The 17500-nt window shown below is 48.4% G+C and overlaps 1 protein-coding gene across 1 annotated transcript in view; it reads left to right on the top strand.

Annotated features, from left to right (window-relative positions):
- Positions 1 to 17500, top strand: part of cacna1aa (calcium channel, voltage-dependent, P/Q type, alpha 1A subunit, a) — a 105365-nt gene that overhangs the window by 48838 nt on the left and 39027 nt on the right. The window contains exons 13-27 of the mRNA XM_062530898.1: positions 318 to 430; positions 916 to 1047; positions 1680 to 1752; positions 1878 to 1995; positions 2416 to 2483; positions 2654 to 2760; positions 5457 to 5586; positions 6557 to 6751; positions 6854 to 7085; positions 7209 to 7329; positions 7681 to 8045; positions 8201 to 8339; positions 8530 to 8659; positions 9243 to 9302; positions 9849 to 9955. Coding sequence (XP_062386882.1) covers positions 318 to 430; positions 916 to 1047; positions 1680 to 1752; positions 1878 to 1995; positions 2416 to 2483; positions 2654 to 2760; positions 5457 to 5586; positions 6557 to 6751; positions 6854 to 7085; positions 7209 to 7329; positions 7681 to 8045; positions 8201 to 8339; positions 8530 to 8659; positions 9243 to 9302; positions 9849 to 9955 — 2090 coding nt within the window. The remainder of the gene's footprint in view (positions 1 to 317; positions 431 to 915; positions 1048 to 1679; positions 1753 to 1877; positions 1996 to 2415; positions 2484 to 2653; positions 2761 to 5456; positions 5587 to 6556; positions 6752 to 6853; positions 7086 to 7208; positions 7330 to 7680; positions 8046 to 8200; positions 8340 to 8529; positions 8660 to 9242; positions 9303 to 9848; positions 9956 to 17500) is intronic.

Here is a 17500-nt window from a genome sequence, read left to right as displayed (position 1 = left end):
GCTACCAATTTAACATTTTCAAAACAAAATCAGCAATACATCAATAGGCATTTGTTTACTGATACAGGAACAAGCCCTTTATTGATTTCATATAATGTATGGAGCTGATGGTGCTTGAGTGTGCCTTGAGTGTGCCTTATTTTAGCGGTACACATTTCTTTGAACTTTAAAGTTTCCATGTGTATGTGTAGTACTGTACTGTATGTCTGCATGCACTTGTTTGTACAGTACGTCTGTGTGTAGTTGTTTACATGTGTTTTGAGTGTATGCACATGTTTATATATATATGTGTGTGTATGTGTGGCTTTGTGTGGCAGGTCATATGTGGCAGCATATTCGAGGTCTTCTGGGCAATGATCCAGCCTGGTACCTCCTTTGGCATCAGTGTGTTGCGCGCTCTCAGGTTATTGAGGATCTTCAAAGTGACCAAGTGAGTCTCACCTGTCTTCCTGTCCAGCCAGTGCAGTGCGGTGTGATGCTGGTTGGTGTAGTTTGTTGTGGTGTGGTGCGGTGTGGGTTGGTGCAGTGTGGTGCTGGTTGGTGTAGTTCGTTGTGGTGTGGTGCTGTGTGGTGCGGTATGGGTGGGTGCGGTGTGGTGCGGTGTGGTCAGATATGGTGCGGTCCACCCCTGCCTGTGCCTACTCTGTCTCATCTGTCCCAGTTAAGCGCAAGTCATTTGTCTGTCTGGAGTCTGCTTTGGATGCCCTGTGATGTTCGATCAATCACCCCACTGCCGGGTTGTGATTGCCATGAATCAATGATATTCTCTCTCTCTCCTTCTCTCTCTCTCTTTCTATCTGTCTGTCTCTCTCTCTCTCTCTCTCTCTCTCTCTATCTGTGTCTGTCTGTCTCTCTCTCTCTCTCTCTCTCTCTCTCTCTCTCTCTCTCTCTCTCTCTCTCTCGCTCTGCTCACAGGTACTGGGCCTCCCTGAGGAACCTGGTGGTCTCCCTACTCAACTCCATGAAGTCCATCATCAGCTTGCTCTTCCTGCTCTTTCTCTTCATCGTGGTCTTTGCCCTTCTGGGCATGCAGCTCTTCGGGGGCCAGTGAGCATTCCATTCTCCTCATCATTGAGCTCGGAATTGTGTCGTCAAATCACTAAGAATAGCTAAGAATTGCTTACAGACACAGTGGCTTTTGTACAGATAGACTACTATACAATTTGGTATTATGGGAATACCATGGGAATGCCATGGAAATATTATGGGAATATTGGGTATTTCGGTAGTGAATCTATGTGTTGATATGCTGTATATATCTGTAATTAACACTATATTTTTTTTAATATCAAGGAAAGGGAATTTCGACGGAATCTAATCTAGCCCTACAAATAGTGTTACAGTATGCACAGCTAACATTACCTGCTTGCTATCATACACTTACTGGAAACAGATAGCACTCACTTCAATTGCAGACATGAAAGAAATCGAGAAACTAGTCACCCATTCTATATACCATCTGTGTTTTGGCAAGAGAAAGAGGTGTCATCAAACAATGCAAAATAAAATCCTCCTTTGTCCTGCTTAGCGCTTGATTCATTCATGTGATTTTCTTTGGTACGTATTCTTTTGGCATCTGTGAATGAGCGAGCAGATTGCTCTTTGGAGCGCAGACGTGCACATTCACCATAAATGATAAAAGCTCTCTCTGACATGCTGTCGTGTTTCTGCTTTCCCAGGTTTAACTTTGAAGCCGGCACTCCCCCTACCAACTTTGATACCTTTCCTGCAGCAATAATGACAGTGTTCCAGGTGAACGACAGCGCACACACACACACACACACACACACACACACACACATAATGATGCATGCCCCATATACTGTACGTATGCACATACATGACAGTCTGACAGAACTGTGTGCCATTCCTTTCAGATCCTGACGGGAGAGGACTGGAACATGGTGATGTACGATGGCATCGAGTCTCAGGGTGGAGTGAGGAAGGGGATGGTCTTCTCTGTGTTCTTCATAGTGCTCACGCTCTTTGGCAACTGTATCCTTACATGCAAAGGGCCTAATGGCCAAACCACATGCAGACAGACATGCCACACACACACACACACACACACACACACACACACACACACACACACGTACATGTACAACTACAAACACACACACACACACACACACACACACACACACCTAAACACAAAAAAATGCACATGCAGCTAAATAGTAACACGCACAAAAACAGAAAATGCAAATTCACTCACCCTACCACATATACAGTAAATACAAACCATGCAACCACCAACTGCACACACACACACACACACACACACACACACACACACACACACACACACACACACACACATATATATATGTTTATACACAGCAGACATATACAAACCCACCTAGTTCTCTCTTCCATACAAAGAGAGCTCCCTCCTTAACTCCTGGATGCTAGATACCTTGCTCAATGTATTCTTGGCTATCGCTGTGGACAATCTGGCCAATGCACAAGAGCTGACCAAGGTACTGTGTATACAGTTTTATGCACATTTATACAATATACAAACACATCTGTGCCTCTCATACACATACTGTGTACACACACACACACACACACACACACACACACACACACACACACACACACACACACACATATACACACATTTTGACTCCCATGTCTGTTTCATCAGGATGAGCAAGAGGAAGAGAAGCAAGCCAGTAAGAAAGCTGCCCTTCAGAAAGCCAAGGAGGTGGCTGAAGTGAGCCCCCTGTCCGCTGCCAATCTCTCCATAGCAGCGTGAGTCTCTCTCGTCCTCTTGTTCTCTCTGTTTCTGTCCAGTAGCCACAAGCACACATACACACACACACACACATTCTCTCTCCCTCCTTCTGTTTTCCTCTTTTGCAGACATACAGACACTTACTCCCTCACACTCCTGCTGCCTCCTCCTCTCATTCTCTCTCATAGTCAGATGTACACCCTCTCTCATTCTCACTTGTTATTTTGTCATAACATAAAAGCTCTTTTTGCATTAGCAAACACCCACCCACAGACACACAGACACACACACACACACACACACACACACACACACACACACACACACTCACACAGAGACACACACAGACACACACACGCACACACACACACGCACACACACGCACACATGCACACTCATATGTTTGCTCTCATCTGTTGTCACCTCTCTTGCTTCCTCTCTCTTATCTTCCCCCGCATGTCATTGAGTGTATTCTTTTACTCAGTCTATGCACAGATACCACACACCACACACACACACACACACACACACACACACACACACACACACACACACACACACACACACACACACACACACACACACACACACACACACACACACACTACACACACACACACACACACACACACACACACACACACACACACACACACACACACACACACACACACACACCACATGCTGGTGTTTTGATCTGTGACACCTGCACCTTTTCATAGGGACTCCTGTCGTCCTTTGATCTCCTCAGCAGAAGGCCGCTGCTGTTAGGATGCTACATTGAGCAATTAACAAACATAGTCACATCACACATACATATAGGTGTGCGTGTGTAGTATATAGCCCTCATATGCACACAGAGAAAGCCACACACACACACACACACACACACACACACACACACACACACACACACACACACACACACACACACACACACACACACACACACACACTCAAATTCAGTGGACATGCATACACCTGGACATCTATTCACATCTTACTTTTAATATTTGTTTGATATTTGTGTTTTGTATTCTCATTCACCCTGAAACTAATTCTGTGTTTAACTTTCAGAACTCACCCACAGTTATATTTACTGTAAGGGTGAAAGATTTTTGAATGAACATTTTTTTTTCTTTTCTGTTTGACGCTACTGAAAGCTAGAATGATACAGTATAGGTAGAAAAAAAACAACAAGAGTTATAAAGAAATCTAAACATAAGCATAAACGAGGAAGTGGGGTACAGAAATGAATGCTATGGCAGTAAGAAAAAGAGAGTGAGGAGAGAGAAAGAGAGTGTGGAAAGACAGACAGAGAGAGAGTGTTTGTCTTGCCATTTTTGCTCACCCCTTCTTTCCTTCCTCAGAGTTACAGTAAGCACAGAGCGTCTCAACGCTTCTGAACACTTTCTGGACTGGTATTTATTCATTTATACTCATCCTCTTCTGTTCTTTTTTTTTAAAGAAAAAAAAGACAAAAAAAAACTGCTTTCTGTTTCACGCCTTCCAGCCATACCCCCCCCCCCCCCCCCACCCTACTTTCACCTTTTGTTTCAGTTGTGTCTGTCTTGTCTTTTGATGGCCTCATTATGGGTTGGTTTCGTTTCCCTTTGGTTTGCCTCTCTGAAGTAGTCGCTGCCTCTTGTTCTGTTGCCGGCTGTCCCTTTCAGTAGCGCTCCACCCACACTGTTTGTGAGAGGGGATGCTGGGAAGGGAAAGCATCTCTGTCTATCTCTCTCTATCTCTCTCTCTCGCTCTCCTTCCACACTCTCTCTCTGTCTCTCCCTCTCTCACCCCATCTCTCTATCTGTCTCACTCTCCCTCTTTTGCCCTTAATCTCTCTCTGCATGTCTTTGTTTCTGTGTGTCTAGATTTCCTTTCTCTCTGTCTCTCTTCCTCTCTCACTCTACACTCTTTCTCTTTCTCTTCTTTCCCTCCGCCCCACTCTTTCTCTGGTTGTAGCCGTCCTTGTGGGTTTTTGTGGCTTCTGTACTGTCCTTGACTTGTCAAGTAAGCTCATGTTCTCATCATGCGTCACCATCCTCGTCCTCCTCAGTCATGCCCCGTGAGCTTCCTCCAAACAGCTGGCTGGCTGGCTGGCTGGCTGGCGCCCGTGGCCTCCGCTTTGTCAAGCAGTAGTCGGCCGCTGGCCCACCAGTAGCTCGTGTCTCTGCTGTTGGTTGTGTAGGGCGACTCTTGACCCTCCCGCCCCCCTCCTGAGCTCTGACCCGAGGTGCCCACAGCCCATCCCTCTGGCCCCATAAATCTCCCCCCCCCCCCACCCCACCCCTCAGCCCAATGTTGTGTGTGTGTGTGTGTGTGCGTGTGTGTGTGTGTGTGTGTGTGTTAGTGTGTTAGTGTGTGTGTGTGTGTGTGTGTGTGTGTGTGTGTGTGTGTGCGTAAGCCTCCTCTTCTAGGAGTCTGATGCACCTTCACACTTCTCTCTTCACTCTGTCTCTCTTTGTCTCTCTTTTTCTCTGTCTTTCTCTTTCACGCTCAATGTCCCTATTTCTGCCACCGTACCAAACCCTCTCCCGAATTCTGCTATCCTCCTCTCTTCCTCTCTATCTTCCCTGTTGCACTCTGTGACACTCTCCCTCTCCCTCTCCCTCTTTCTTTCCCTTCCAACCCCTTCTTCCTTTCTCTCTCTCTCTCTCTCTCCCTCCCTCCCTCTCTCTCTTGCTCTCTCTCTCTCGCTCTCTGCCTACAGTAAGGAGAACCACTCAAAGTCAAACTCAAAGTCGGTGTGGGAGCAGCGCACCAATGAACTGCGCAAACAGACCCTGGTCAACAGCAGAGAGGCCCTTTACAACGAGCTGGAGCCAGAGGACCGCTGGAAGGTACAAGACAAGGAGAGAGAGAGAGAGAGAGAGAGAGAATGGCCCAATCCCAATGTCAGCCCTAAAGACTAAGAACTAAAGACTCACAGACTTAATTGATCTCAGGTGCTAAGTGAGTGAGTGTGTGAGGCCACATAGGCTCAGATAGGTATTTGGGATTGGGACAGCACTTCACGAGATCACATGTACCTTGGCGATGTTTACTAACAAAGACGTTGCTAACATTTGCACCATGCACGTGTGTCGTGCGTGCTGTTGTTTACCTTCATTTCCGGATTTTTCTATGATCTCCGCGGTAAACGTCACAACACTTTGAACTGTGGGTAATTCCCTTAGGTTAAGTCTGCACTGATGCAGACTCACGGAAAGGGCTCGGTAAGTCTGTACTCAAACCCTCCCGCCCGATGTAATTCGACATTGGGACAGCCCTAAACCCTTACGAATTTCGCGAGAACGCGCACCAAAGTCCGTGAGTTCGTGAGTCCGGACATTGGGATTGGGCCAGAGAGAGAGAGAGAGAGAGAGAGAGATGAGTCAACAGAGACAATGAAACTAGATGAAAGAAGAGAGAGAGTCCTGTGACTTGCTTACTTACCTGTAACTCGCCATTGAATTCCGAATAGATAGAGATAGATAGATAGATAGATACTTTATTGAGCTCCAAGGGGAAATTCAAGGTCCCAGCAGCTTTAAGACACCACACATAACATGCACTACAATGTCAACAGGAGGATAGAAAGCAAATCAACAAATCAACATGACTAAAAAGAACAGTAAAATATCAAATATATAAGATCATATATGTGATCTTTCGGGAATATTTCTTTGTAGGTTGAGGTACACTTTATGTGAAATCATTTGTAGTCAAGATGTCAGAAGATGTGATGTGAGTTGAATCAGGAGGGCGTGCCAACCGTTGACTTAATTTAGTCACGATCTCTCTCCATTCGCTCGTTTCTCCGTGTCTCAGGTGAACTACTCCCGCCACATCCGGCCGGACGCCAAGACCCACCTGGACAGACCGCTGGTGGTGGACCCGCAGGAGAACCGCAACAACAACACCAACAAGACGTGCGCCGGGGAGCGCGAGGCCGACCAGGAGGCGCGGCTCAGCCAGCAGTGCGCCGAGGAGATCTTCCGCAAGCAGACGCGCCTCCACGAGCGGGCGGGGAGCACGGGAGGCGGCGAAGGAGGAGAGGGAGGCGGCGGCGGAGGCGTCGGAGGAGGAGGAGACGGAGGAGACGAAGGAGGCGCCGATCCCGCGGAGTCCTCCTCGCGCGCGCGGAGCCGCAAGGCGGGCGAGGGCGAGCACCACCAGGGCCAGAATCACGGCGCCCACGAGCACCAGCACCACCACAACCACCACCGCCCGTGCGGCGGCAGCACCACCCACCTGGAGGGGGTGGCCGAGGAGAAGCCGCACCGGCGCAGCCACCAGCACCGTGGCCAGTGCTCCCGCGCCCGCGACGCCGAGGCCAAGGGCACCGAGCAGCCGCACCGCAGACCCCGGGGACACCGCCGCGCCCACGAGGACGAGGAGGGAGGAGGAGGAGGTGGGGGAGGTGGAGGTGGAGGTGGAGGAGGAGGTGGACGCCGACACCGGAGCAAGAACTCGGACACAGGGGCCAGTGTGGAAGGCGGGGAGCGCAAGCCCAGGAGACATCGCCACAGCGCCGCCTCAGGCAGCGAGGGGGAGTGCAAGCGGGAGAGGGGAGAGAGGGTCCGCCAGCACAGAGCCAGGAAGTGAGTACAAAGGGCTCCATCCTGTAGCAAGGGGCATGATGGGAAGGCTGAGATAAGAGAGGGCGATGTAGATAAAGTTGTTCAACTTAAATCATGTATCATGTATCGTGTATCATGTATCTTGCATCAGGTTAGTTACCCGTATGGTACTGTTTATTACGGTCAATCATTTATTAGTCTTGATTCTTATTCAGAACCTTAGCTACAGTGAATAGATGGATGCAAGGCAAGAGCAGAAGAAAAGAAAGATGTTTTTTTTCATTCAGCTTTCATTCAACTCCCCTCTGTCTCTCTCTCTCTATCTATCTCTCTCTGCCTCTCCCTCTCCCTTCTCTCTGCGTCCACCTGTAGGGAGGGCAGTGGGCCCACTCTGTCCACCACGCGGCCCATCCAGAAGACCCTGTCCCGGCAGGCCAGCGTGTACAGCGAGGACATGGACAACGTGATGAACAGCAAGCTGGTCACCCAGCCGCCCGCGGCCACTGCCCGCAACCGCGGCGGCACCGTCACCGCCAACACCACGCCCCACGCCAGCATCTATAACCTGGCCAACAGCACCCACAGCCTCTACCAGCCGCCCCCCGGCCCGGACGGCAGCCTCGTGCCCAGCCGAGCCACCAGCATGGCGTACCTGACCTGCATGGGCTACCCGCGGGCAGACCACACCAGTGTCGACATGCCACCCATGTTCCCCTCGCACAACGCCATCCTGCAAAGTGAGATTGGCTGTTGGAAACGTATTAACTATTTGGCTGCATTGTTTTCCGCCTCGGTGCTTAACATGTCAAAAAACGTACTAAAAGAGCATACTGCAATTCATTTTTAGTGAGCCTTTGCACATTGAAATGTCTTTCTTTCTCTTTTCACTCAGTCAATAAAAATGCCAACACTGAGCCCCTCCCCAAAAAAGAGGATAAGAATGATGACGACGATGATGACCCAAAAGACAGCGGTGGCCCCAGGCCTATGCCTCCATACAGCTCCATGTTTGTCCTGTCCACCACCAACCCGTGAGTAAACTGAATGCAAAACAGTGTCCTCCACTAAAAATGTCTTTCCTTTAACCTTTATATAGAGGATGTACAGTACAATCATGAATCATTCTTTTACCTTAATGTAGCTCTATCTTGATAGTGTAAATATAGTCTTATTATTGTAAGAATCATAAGAATCAATTGTAACTGTGTGTGTCTGGCTTAGGTTTCGGAGATTGTGCCATTACATTGTTACACTGAGTTACTTTGAAATGACCATCCTGCTGGTCATCGCGATGAGCAGTATCGCCTTGGCTGCTGAGGACCCAGTCTGGCCCGAGTCCCCCCGGAACAATGTGAGCAAGTCTTCTGTTTCATATCAACACCCCTTCCCTTGGAACAGTCCATTGTGTTTGTTGTTTGTTGATGTTGACTTCCTTGTTTAGTGTCAGTCATCAGTGTATAGGCAGAGTTAGCTACATCTTGTCCTTTGAGCACCTCTACTGCATCACGTTTGGAGCTCATCCCTCCATCCCCCTATCCATCCAGACTTCCATCAGCCTGCCCATCCATCCACCCGTACTCCTCTCTCTCTCTCTCTCTTCTCTTTTCTCTCTTGTCCATCTGTCTTTCTTCCTCTCCCCATCCCTCCTTCTGTTGTCAGTGGTGTGTGTCAGGCTCTGCATGGTCTCCCCGGACCCCCCAATCATTCCTCCCCATCTGTGAGGATAGCTGAGGGCATGTTCAACTCTGAATTACTTTCTTTCTACGACTTTCTTTATCTCTCTATCTCTCTTACTCCATTGTCCTCACTTACTGTCTTTCTTTTTCTTTCTGTCTTTCTTTTTTCTTTCTTTCTTTCTGTCTTTCTTTTTGATACCTCCTCCAGTCTCTCTGCGTCTGGCGCTGTTTGCTGATGTTTCTCCGTGTGTTTTGCAGGTGCTGCGCTACTTTGACTATGTCTTCACTGGAGTCTTCACCTTTGAGATGCTGATTAAGGTAGCGGCTACGCCCCCCCCCCCCCCCCCCCTCCTGTCTTCCTGTGCTCTGGCCTTTGTGTCCGATGGATAAAGCACGGGGCATCTCAGTGGAAAAACGCAGCTCTGTTTTTAGCAAAATTGTCAAGTAATGAGCCCATTGTGGCGGGAGAGGTTTGATGTGGGCTGAAGTGACCTTTCTCCTCCTCTGTTTTGCTGAGTTCTCTTCTCTATCCGCTCAAAATTCAAATTTAAACGAGCCCTACTGGTGTGAGTGTATAACCATGCAGCCAAAGCACTGACCATAATAAGCAGACATATAGCCCATACAAATTCACATTATGTGGAGAGGATTGCAGGATGTATTGCAGCTTAACATGCATTAAGAAAGCAAAAGTCTTAAGGAGTACTGCTGCTGCTATTACTTTGAAATTCCTCTCCTAATATACAGTATGTCTCAATTTGTTTCAGTAGTAATTCAATAGTGTCTTAATATTGGATATTATCTTGTTGCCCCCCCCACCCCCCCTCTTCTCTTTTCTCTGTTTGTATCTGTTTCTCCTCTCAGATGGTGGATTTGGGTCTGATCCTGCACCAGGGCTCCTATTTCCGTGACCTTTGGAACATCCTGGACTTTATAGTGGTTAGTGGTGCCCTGGTGGCCTTCGGCTTCACGTAAGTGTCATCCTGCCATCCTCCTCCTCCTCCTCCTCCTCCTCCTCCTCCTCCCAGCCCTTACCCTCCCCCTTCCTCCCACCCCTACTGGCTAGACGCCTCAGCGCAGCTCCACTGATAGCCCAAACAACCACCTCCCTAGATTCTCTCCGTCTGTCTCTTTCCCTCTTTCTTGTTTCTGTTCTCACCTCCACACCCTCTCAGTATCTCTTCGGTCTCTATTCAGCTCTCTCTTCCTCCTCCTCCTCCTCCTTTCTCTGACTCTCTCTCTCTCTCTCTCTCTCTCTCTCTCTCTCTCTCTCTCTCTCTAACACACACACACACACACACACACACACACACACACACATACACGTGTGCACTCATAATTTTGGGTACGGGCCTAAAGAATCCACTTACCCAGTTTCCCCTTCTCCATTCTTAGAATTTTAGCTAGTCCTGATACTCAAATGCCCCCCCCCCACCCCCACCCTTTAATATCACCCCTTTCTCTTACTATAAGCCTATTCCATACCTCTTAGCCACCTCTTCCTCCTCCTCCTCCTCTTCCTCCTCCTCCTCCTCCTCCTCCTCCTCTTTGCCCCTGTCCGGCTCATTTCCGTGGGGGTGACGACCCCAGGCACCTGTAACCCTTTAGTGCCCAGGCCGTTCTGGAGCAGCAGGCAACCACACACACAGTGAAACCCTCACACATGCATGCACACTCACACACACACATACAGATACATACACACACACACACGCACACTTCCTTTCCTTCGATGGAGCAGGGAGACGGAGCAGCAGGTATTTCCGCCTCCTTCCTCTGCACGGCTTGGGGAGCCTGCCTGAGATGCGGGGATGGATGCGGGGCGCACTGAGCTTAGGTCGGGGTCCGCCGCTGGGGTGGAAAAGAGAGGAGAGGAGAGGAGGAACAGGGAAGGGTGGGTTTAGAGGCTTGAGGTTAACCGATGAGGAGATCTGGAGGGACATGCTATTTCTAATTTTGTTTTACTAGAAACGGCTGAGACACTTTTGGGACATGTTTTGAGACAGGCTTAATTGGTGGAGGTGTAAGAAAGACAGTGTAAATGAGAACCAGCACCAAGTGCAGAGGAAGAGCAGGGCAGAGGAGTAAGTGAGGAAGAAGAAGAAGAAGAAGAAGATGAGACACAATGTGGGGAAAGGAGGATGGTGTAGAGAAAAGGAGTGGAGAAGAGGAATATGCATGAGGAGAGGAATGCATGCTAGAGAGAAGAGGTGTGAAAATAGGCACAGAGACACAGAGAGGCTTATGGGAGTTTTTTTCCCTTCTGTCAGATTACAGACTTAGGGTGTAGTCAACACAGAAGACAGAACTCAGGGACATGGGAACAGCTTATGGGTGGAATGATAAAAAAAAAAAATGCCCGCCATTAACTCAAAAGATGCATTACCTGAAGCAGGCACAGGTAAAGCTGATGTGGTGTGTGTGTGCATGTGTACATATTTGCGGCCTATACCCTGCAGCCCATAGTATATACTGTACTGCATGCGTGTCTGGAGACGGCATGCTGTCGATTTGCTAACCTTTTTTAAGTAACTGTCTCAATATGGATTTAAATGAACGTGTTTAGCGATCTCCATTTGTGTGCAATCCTACTTTATCCCAGCCAGTGTTGGGGAAAAAAAAAACATTCCGGCTGCAGTGGATTCCCTTGGGCCTTTTGGGAGGAGATGGAATAGGTGTCTGTTTTTTTTTTTTTTTTTTTTTTTTCCCCTCCGGAAGCCCAGTGGGGATCCCAGAAAAGGGCGATGATCTATTTTCCCCTCATGTAGTATGCCAAGAAGCTCCCAGGAGCTCTTTTGAAGCCAACGGCATGAAAGCTGGACGGTGTGCGTGGTTTTATCTGAGCACGCTCACTGCTCCGAGAGACAAAAAACAGCTGAGTCTCGATCGGCATCTGCGTACGGGAGCAGGGACGAGCGGTCCGGAGTTGTACACGTGCGCACACACGCATGACATCTGCATTATCTGCATGGATGCGAATGGCTATCATTGAGAATCGGTTAATCCCGAGGAGAGCCTATCCATACCTTGCCTTTTTCTTTTCTTTCATAATGGACTGTTATCATGGTACGACGGTATGGCTGATAGGGTTTGCCCCGTAGCAAACAAGTAATGACCTTCACCTTGCATCCTCAAGGGCATGCTCGCTGAGTAGAGAGACAGCGCCCTATTACTTGAGCGCTCACTTCCTCCTTTTGCATCCTTGTCCTCTACATCCTTTAACCCCCTTCTAACCCCCCCCCCCCAAATCCTCGCACACTTTGCCAGTAGGAGATGCCAGTAGGCTTAAAGGATAAATTCAGAGGTGCCTGGCTTGCCTGCAACCCCCTCGTCCCCATCCTTCTCCTTACAGTCCTTTCTACCCCTCCTCCTTCCCCCTCCTCCCCCCAGCCTTCCCTTCCCTTGCCCATGCAGAGCCTCCCTGAGCTCTGGATGGCTTGCACTGCAGGCGTACTGTAGTGCCCCCTGCCTGTGAGCTTGGTAATAGCTGTCCTCCATGAATGTTCCTTTTTATATGTTATCAAACTGCTGCAGTATTGCTATAATTATTTGAGTGAGTATGAGTGTGAATGTGTGAATTGTGACATACTTGATATTTGGTTTGACTTTGAGTTTGTTGTTTGAAATCATCTTGAACCTCCATAAAGATAGATAGATAGATACTGTAGATAGATAGATAGATAGATAGATAGAAAGATTGATTGATCAAATGTAACTAACAACTTCCAAGACCTTGCCCCTTTGAGTTCTATGGTTATTACTTGCACATTTTCATGAGTAGTTTTGTCCTGTAGTTTGATCAGCATACTCAGCCCCCATGTGTACTGTAGCTATTCTTCTGGACTGGCCTGAGCACCTTCAAGGCTGCAGACAAGGCTAATGGACAGAGAGATGGCCTCAGCTGATAGCACACATTCAGTCAGTCTACCCTATGCAGGAAAGGGGGTTGTGGTGAAGCGCTGGGGGTTCGGGGGTTATGGCCTGCTCGGCAGACTGCAGACTACCCTTAAGAGTGTACCGTCACACTGGTGTGTTTGGAATGTTGGAAAATGAACATTCTAAAGAATGTCTGGGTTCATTGAATTCTACATAGAATTTTAGAACGTTGAATTGTTGCGGAATGGAATCTTGTGTTAGAATGTTCAAAACCCGCCCTTTTAAAGGTTAAAACCACTGCAGGCCAGAGCTGGCCGCACCACCGTTACGCAGGGCGAGATAACGCCGCCTGATTCGATTACGATCGAAGCGCTCCCGACCAATAGACAGACGGTTCCCGCATCGTAGATGTGCATCTGCCGTTCAGACAGACAACGGTGGATCTGATTAGGGCGCCCATTTGCTGTCTGGAGGCGATTCCGAAGCACGGAGGCATTTCGGACCTCCTCTGGCAGAGCCCTGGCCACTGTCCGCCTGGCGAGAGCCAATGCCAGGAGTCACCGTGCCCTTCTGAGGGGAGACAGAGAGAAGCAGCAGGAGGAGGGCTGAGCCACTCGGCTCCCGTCCCCCAGAACCGGAGAGTGTCCACAGGGACGGGGATGGCTAACTGAGGCCATAGAATATCTTTACTGTCAGCCCCTGACCAGTGACCAAGCAGCTGGTGTAGCAGACACAGACACAGATTTAGATTTTAGAGTAAGAGGACAGTTTGGGAAAAAAAATATCTGAGCATCCGGTGTGCCTATGTATGTTTACGCATTTAGATGGAATAGAAATTATTTTGGCCTGCTGATTCTGAATGTGAGGATTAAAAACATATGTTTGTCAGAATGGGGAGATTCAATGATTCATCGTCTTTATGTAATGGCAGTGTAGTATCACATTAATCACGTAGACATTCATAGATGTACAATGCAGGACAGAAGTCCTTTTAAATTTGTGTGTGAATACTGTAAAATGTATGCTGGGCGACGTCTAAAGAGATGAAACGTACTGTATCCAACGAGTGCTGCCCCCTCTGGCCACTACTGTCCCTGAGTCCCCAGTCAAGCCCAGGCCGGCATGGGTGTAGTGAAGCGACAGGACTGCCAGGGCTGCTAATCATATGGTAGCTGTGCTATGACTCAGCACTCTAATGCTGTTGTCTGACTGAGGGTCATATGGGCTTTGGGGGCATAGTGCTGTCTACCATGGCTGATGAGGCTGAAGTGTGTGTGTGTGTGTGTGTGTGTGTGTGTGTCTGTGTGTGTGTCTGTGTGTCTGTGTGTGTGTGTGTCTGTGTGTGTGTGTGTGTGTGTGTGTGTGTGTGTGTGTGTGTGTGTGTGTGTGGGTGTGGAAGAGGCCAGTGGAGTTTGAACATGCAGAAAGGCCCCTGCTTATGATAAATGCATGACTTCTTCTCACTACACAAGCCACACATAAGCATTCTTGGCAATGTGTGCATTTGTGTTTTCCCCTCAACTGATTCCGATATCAGTTGACTGAGGTCGCGGGTAAGCTTGCATAACGACTTAAATGATGTGTCAGTAAAGATGTGAACACTGAATTTCTGACTGGATGAGTGTGTTTGTATTTGTGTGTGTGTGTGTGTGTGCGTATGTGTGAACGTGTGTGTGTGTACAGTATGTGTGTGTGAGATGTAATTTGTCTGAGTGCAATATTACGTGAATTTGACACTACAAGAGAATGCATCTGCCATTGGAAGACACTGGGTATTATTTCTGTGGTTATTATGAAAACACATGGCATTGTACCCTTTTTTCTCTCTCTCTCTTCTCTGTGTCTGTCTCATATTAATGTTCTTCCTCTTCCAAATCTTCCTCTCTCTCCCTTTGTCCTTCTTTTTTTCTCTGTCTGTCTGTCTTTGAATGTCTTGTGTGTGTTTGTCTGTGCGTGTGTGTGTGTTTTTCTTTTCTTTGTGTGTGTGTGTGTCTGTCTGCTTTGTCTTTCGCTCTTCCCTTCTTCCTTTCTTTCTGTCTCTGTCTCGCTCACACTGCCCTTCTCTCATCTCTTCGATTGGCCTCTGCAGCAGCGGCGAAGGGTAATGTCTTCCTTCTCTCTGTTTCTGTCTCTCTCTCTCTCTCTCTCTCTCTTTCTTCCTTTTCCCTCTCTCCTTCTCTGCTACTCGCTCTCGATGCTCATCCTGCCAGTCATACGGCTTTCCTCTCTTTCTTTTTTGAATCTGAGTGTCTGTTTATCGCCCACATTGCTCTCTCTCTCTCTCTCTCTCTCTCTTTTCTGTCTTTCTTTCAACCTCCCTTTCTCTACTTCTCTTCCTCATCCTCTTTCTCTGTCTGTCAGCCTGTCTGTCTATCTGTCTGTCTCTATCCCTCTCTCTCTCTCTCTCTCGTCTTACTATCTCTGCTCTAGCCAATGTCTGTTACATTTTCTGTGGAGCTGGACTAAACAGAACTCACTCAAATACACGCCCCCACCCCCCTCCCCTCCCCTCCCCCCTACGTTCACCAAACATACACCTGCCACCCCGATCCCCGACCCCCAACATGAGCAGGGTAGTTTACTCAATCAATAGCCCTGGTTCTTTAGCCACCCTATCAGCAGTGCATTAGTCCTTACGAGGGATGCCTGTGTGGGGCCTGACTCTGGGTAGCCATAGCTGCTGAGCGAGCAACATTCAACACAGCAGCACCCAAGCCAAGGGTAAACCTGTAGCAAGCTGTGTCAGGACAATGGCAGTCTTGTGACCGAGAGGTAAACACAGTCTGTAAGGGGCTTTTCTTTTGTAAGAATAGTCTTAAAGCCCTGGTGTATAAGTATATAAGTATAAGTATATATACTTTTTTGAACCCGTGAGGGAAATTCGGTCTTTGCATTTATCTCAATTTGTGAATTGGTGAACACACACAGTACGCAGTGAATACACAGTGAGGTGAAGCACACACTAACCCAGAGCAGTGAGCTGCCTGCCCAACAGCGGCACTCGGGGAAGGTAATAATATGGTAGAAATCATAGTAGGAAGCATATACCATGATGGTATAAGATAATGTTATATAAGTAGTAGTACTCAGACATGCCATGGCACTGATGTTATTGTAGAACCATCATGGTGCATATGTTGTGGTAAAGCTGATACTGTACTGAGTAGAACTGCCACTGTAGGGGTAGCTCTGCGATACTGTAACGACAATAGCCACCTTTCAGTGGTGTTAAAGTGGAAAGACTGTAAGTGGGGTAAATACTGCGGACTGTAACAGTACATTTTTGTGAGTGGTAGTGCAGTGGCGGGATTGGGATAGCGCTGTCACGGCAACTGTGCAGACGCAGGTGCAGCCAGGCACCAGGAGCACATCTGGCCGGGCAGCTGCGCAGAAGCCAGGCAGCTGGACATGCGAGCCACAATCCCCCACGGACCCCGATCTGAGTCATCCCCAAGCACAGCCTCACGCTCCATCTTTCAGTCTCCAATCGACAGAGAGAAAGAAAGAAAGAAATAAAGAAAGACAGAGGGAAAGAAAGAAAGAAAGAAAGAAAAAAAGAATCTTACAAAAGACGAAAGGAGAAAACTGGATCCTGTACCGTACAGAATGATGTAATGCACCGAGCAGTGATGTAATGTTAGTACTAGTAACCGCTAGTAGTGTTCTAGTGAGGTGTGCTGCAGAGGATAGCGTGAGTGTTTTGGCTACCGCAGGCCAGAACCAATGTGTCATATTGCGCCACACACATATATCCACACACAAACATGAGCGGAATATAACCCACCACCTCCCCCCCACCACCCCTGTGACAACAAACACACAAAAAAAGAAAGAGGTTTGGCTGGGCATTTCCTGGTCTTGGGATGCCTGTGAATATCCTCCTAATGAATATCACACCTCATGCTGTTGGTATGCCAATGCGCTGAAACCAGCTATGACTGTACTGCCAGGTACTGAGTGTGTTTTAGTGATTGATTGCTTTTTTATTTATTTGTTTGTTTTATGTTAGCTAGGGAGGAGTTTCTATGGAAATAGAATCACCTGAAGGCCACAAGAGTGACGGCCAGCATGGGGATGGGTTGGGGGTTGGGGTGGGGTGGGTTGGGGGGGTTGAGTTTGTGTTCTAGCGCTTGAGCAAGAGCTAGGTTTCACACAGCATGAGCCTGCTGGGCAGTTCCTGGACTGGTATGCAGAGCTGAAGGGGGTGACGGGGGAGCAACAGCAGCTGCCGCAAGGCTCACACTGCTGCTGCTGAAGCCACGCGCCCTCCTGTTCAGCAGCGGCGCATCCATGCCGTCGGAACTGGGACATTGTGTGTGTGTGCGTGCGTGTGTGTGCGTGTGTGTGTATGTGTGTGTGCGTGTGTGTGGTCGGTCGTAAGCTACAGACCTTATTTGGAAGATGTGTGGTGTGTGTGTGTGTGTGTGTGTGTGTGTGTGTGCGTTTGCGTGTGTTTGTGTGCACATGTGTGTGCATACTAACAGCATGGCCATTTTTTTGCCTGAGCTATTTTAAGAGTGGCTTTTGCTGGTCACTTGGTTCTATAGCCCTATTTTTCTCTGACTATGCTTTCCTGTACATGTGTGTCTCGTGTATGTGTGTGTCTGTGTATGTGTATGGGTGTGAACTTGGCGCCAAAC

This window comes from Sardina pilchardus, chromosome 3 (assembly GCF_963854185.1).
Source record: "Sardina pilchardus chromosome 3, fSarPil1.1, whole genome shotgun sequence".
Lineage (NCBI taxonomy): Eukaryota > Metazoa > Chordata > Actinopteri > Clupeiformes > Clupeidae > Sardina > Sardina pilchardus.
This window is presented reverse-complemented; position numbering and strand designations above follow the sequence as displayed.